The 3,794-nt window shown below is 33.4% G+C and overlaps 1 protein-coding gene across 1 annotated transcript; it reads left to right on the top strand.

Annotated features, from left to right (window-relative positions):
* Window positions 1–112: 112 nt before the first annotated feature.
* On the top strand, window positions 113–3,050 carry LOC117115598 (pentraxin fusion protein-like). The gene is made up of 2 exons (XM_033259455.1): window positions 113–188; window positions 2,773–3,050. The coding sequence occupies exons 1-2, from the start codon at window positions 131–133 to the stop codon at window positions 3,033–3,035; spliced, it is 321 nt and encodes a 106-aa protein (XP_033115346.1). The 5' UTR covers window positions 113–130; the 3' UTR covers window positions 3,036–3,050.
* Window positions 3,051–3,794: the final 744 nt, after the last annotated feature.

Here is a 3,794-nt window from a genome sequence, read left to right as displayed (position 1 = left end):
TAATAATAATAATAATAATAATAATAATAATAATAATAATAATAATAATAATAATAATAATAATAATAATAACAATAACAATAATATTTTTTTTTTCTTACATTTAGAGAATGAAGCTGAAAATTGGTGGATGGTAGATCTAGTAAAACCCTCCTTGATTTATGGTGTGAAAATTTACAATCGAGAAGGTATGTCAACACGTTCACATTATAGGATGTTTCAACCAGGGGTGGCGCCAGCGGGGGCCAGCCCTTCCCCCCCCTCCGTCGGGGAGAGCCGGCCCTCCCGTCAGGGGGAAAAGCACAATTCGTCGGGGAGAAAAAACAAATAAATGTGTTTTCTACATATTAGTAGACTCTAAAATCGATTTGAAACCCCTAAATTCTCAAAATTATTGCATTTATGAGATTTTCGGCAGCTGCAGCATTTGAACCGAGCTACCAAATGTATACGAGTACGTTGTTCATGGTTTTTCTTGCTAGAATGTGTAAATTGCAGTGGCTAAAGGTAAGGCTACCTTAGCTGTAATTCCAGAATCATGTAGGCCTACGTACTGTATCTCACCGGCGTTCGCCGTATCTTGTTCAGCCGTATCTTTAGACACAGGGAACGAACTACCACGGTATTTTGCGGATTTCCCAAAATAAGACATGAAAATTTATATTAAGTGTACAACGAACGGTAATAATAGAGATTTATCCTGTAATGTTTTATTTGGATTCCTTTTGACAATTATAAAGTTTAAAAAAATCAAAAAGGTAATTTTAAAGATGATTTGATTGATATTATGAACCAACTAGGCTTAGAATTGCCTCAAAAACGAGACCGTGGACAAGCTGAAGATGTTACTGCAATCAACTTGTGGCAAGTCAATTAACAGAATAATTATCGGGATAAGAGCCTTCCAATCCAGTGATTTGTCGGTGTTAGCTTGCTGGTTGCGAAGCGCTTGTTTTCTATCAGATGATCCCGCTCATACGGTTGGTGTCAACCTCATAACAAGCGTTTGTTCAATTACTACGATACTACCGGTGTAACTCACACCGTCGGAACAAGTTGAATATACAATTTGCTAGCAATAATAACATGGAGATCCATTAATACCGGTTTAATTTTATTCACTGAAATGTGCACCACATTTTGAAGAGATCGCCATTTGCACGTTAGAGAATGCAGTACACTATTTGGAAATGAATGTTTCCAATATTAGAGAACCCCACTGATAGGTCGTTGGACTTCCATTGCTTACCCTTCATGTTATTTTGTTCATATCAAATAATCGATCCCATTTTGTTCGCGTGCCCTTATATTTCGCGAAATTTGCGATAAGAAAACGATCATGAAAATTACGGGTACGCAAAAATTGAGAAAATTTGAACAAAAATGTTACACCCAAAAAAACGATCGTGAAAATATATAAAATTGCTGAAAGCTACGATAGTTTTGTCATAAGAACGATAGCGATTTCTGTTCAATATGGTTTTATTTTTTTTCCATTTTAAAAACAATAATGTATAGAATGTAGGAAGAATATCGAAAAAATTGGTAAACATCGTAATCTTAATGAAATGTAATGGTACAGGCCCATAAAATTCAGCAGAGACTGGGACTTTCCAGTGGCCAGTCATTTATTTGTTTGTTTGTTTTTTTATTTCATGCTCACCTAAAACAGAAAAAAAGTACAAAACAAAGTCATTCAAAAGTAACAGGAAAATAGCAAGAAAACAGGTCAGATTTAGCAATGGGTGACCCTTTAAACCCGAAGGTTAGTTAGTCCAGAAAAAAAAAATTATACACAGACACCAAAAGTCAGAATACTTCTAGCTAATGCTTAGGTATTGTACTCAGCCTGCATTGACAGTATACTATTAAAAACTTACTGAGCTTCCTGAAATTTTGCTAGTTATTGTCGCGAAATTCATTTACGTACATGTTAAATCCCGAAAATAAAAGGCCACGAAATACTTCATCAAAATCGCGAAAATTTAGAACAGCTGAAAGGGCAATCCACGATGTCATGGAAAAGTAGGGTCTACCAAGTTATAAAAATACTTATGGGATGTATCGTTGGTTAATAGCCTTTAATATATCTATGCATAACAACGGTACAAGAAGCAAAGAGATTTTTTTTGGCAGTATTTATTGAAAGATACTATATACATTCGATATATTTACATTTTGCTTAAGATTGCTGCAAGCCTTTAATATTTCTATGCATAATGGTACAAGAAGCAAAGAGATTTTTTGGCAGTATTTATTGAAAGATAATATATATACATTGGATATATTTACATTTTGCTTAAGATTGCTGCAAGCCTTTAATATTTCTATGCATAATGGTACAAGAAGCAAAGAGATTTTTTGGCAGTATTTATTGAAAGATAATATATATACATTGGATATATTTACATTTTGCTTAAGATTGCTGCAAGCCTTTAATATTTCTATGCATAATGGTACAAGAAGCAAAGAGATTTTTTGGCAGTATTTATTGAAAGATAATATATATACATTGGATATATTTACATTTTGCTTAAGATTGCTGCAAGCCTTTAATATTTCTATGCATAATGGTACAAGAAGCAAAGAGATTTTTTGGCAGTATTTATTGAAAGATAATATATATACATTGGATATATTTACATTTTGCTTAAGATTGCTGCAAGCCTTTAATATTTCTATGCATAATGGTACAAGAAGCAAAGAGATTTTTTGGCAGTATTTATTGAAAGATAATATATATACATTGGATATATTTACATTTTGCTTAAGATTGCTGCAAGGAACGATTGGATGGCGCAACCATTCATGTCGGAGATGACCCTAAGGGTATGCTGACTAATGCCCAATGTGGGGGAAAAATAACCGATGCAGAAATCAACGACTCGGCCGAGATATTTCTAGAGTGCATTCCACCACTTAAAGGACAATACGTCAGTGTCACGCTGCAGAACAACTATCTGACGCTCTGTGAGGTTGAGGTGCTTGGACTAGGTAGGCCTATGGATTATAATTATTATGTCATTGTGAATTAATTGTTTGAATGATATGTATGTATAAAAGAATAAATTCATCAATCAATGCCTGAATAAATGGTAGGCTTGATAATGTGTAATTGCCGTACCATAATTATAAGATAAAATAGTGTAAAACATTACATAAAAGAATAAATTTATAAATACAAATTTAAGAAAAATGTCAAAATATTACCTTTAACTATTAAAATATATCGCTTAAATTGAAAAAAAGTAAAATGAAAACAGGCTATTATTATACAATTTATAATTATTACAATTATTACCCTCACCATAATAGACCTAATAGTAGGCCTAATAATAATAAGTTATGGCATCTGAAAGTGACTGTTGACAAGTTTGATGTGGTTGTTTACTTGCTTTTTCTAAAAAGTCGGCTTCGAACATATTTGGGACGTTTAAAGTTATTCTGAAAGCGTAATGGAAGGTACCTGTGCTTTTATTAATCTTCTTTAACAACACTAATTATTCCCCAACCGAGACTTGTTTTGATGTCATGTGGATCGGCGTCGTTTCTGGTAGTGCCATTCTTGGTTTAATGGCCCTCGTGCAGTGAGCGTCAATTAGTGTACCTTCGATTTTTTTTAATTATAAGGCATAATTTGGTCGTTTATAACTTTAAGGTGAGGCCAGCCATCTGTTGATTCAGGTATTTGATTATGCCTTATAGTAGTAGTATTGTATAAGTCTTAAAAACTTTTAAAATCAAAATTTTAACCCCCTTACAATCTGACAATCAGTTACGTCTTCATCGAAGAG

Source organism: Anneissia japonica, unplaced genomic scaffold (assembly GCF_011630105.1).
Source record: "Anneissia japonica isolate Jap-2015-1 unplaced genomic scaffold, ASM1163010v1 scaffold16632_len4424_cov105, whole genome shotgun sequence".
Taxonomy (NCBI): domain Eukaryota; kingdom Metazoa; phylum Echinodermata; class Crinoidea; order Comatulida; family Comatulidae; genus Anneissia; species Anneissia japonica.
This window is presented reverse-complemented; position numbering and strand designations above follow the sequence as displayed.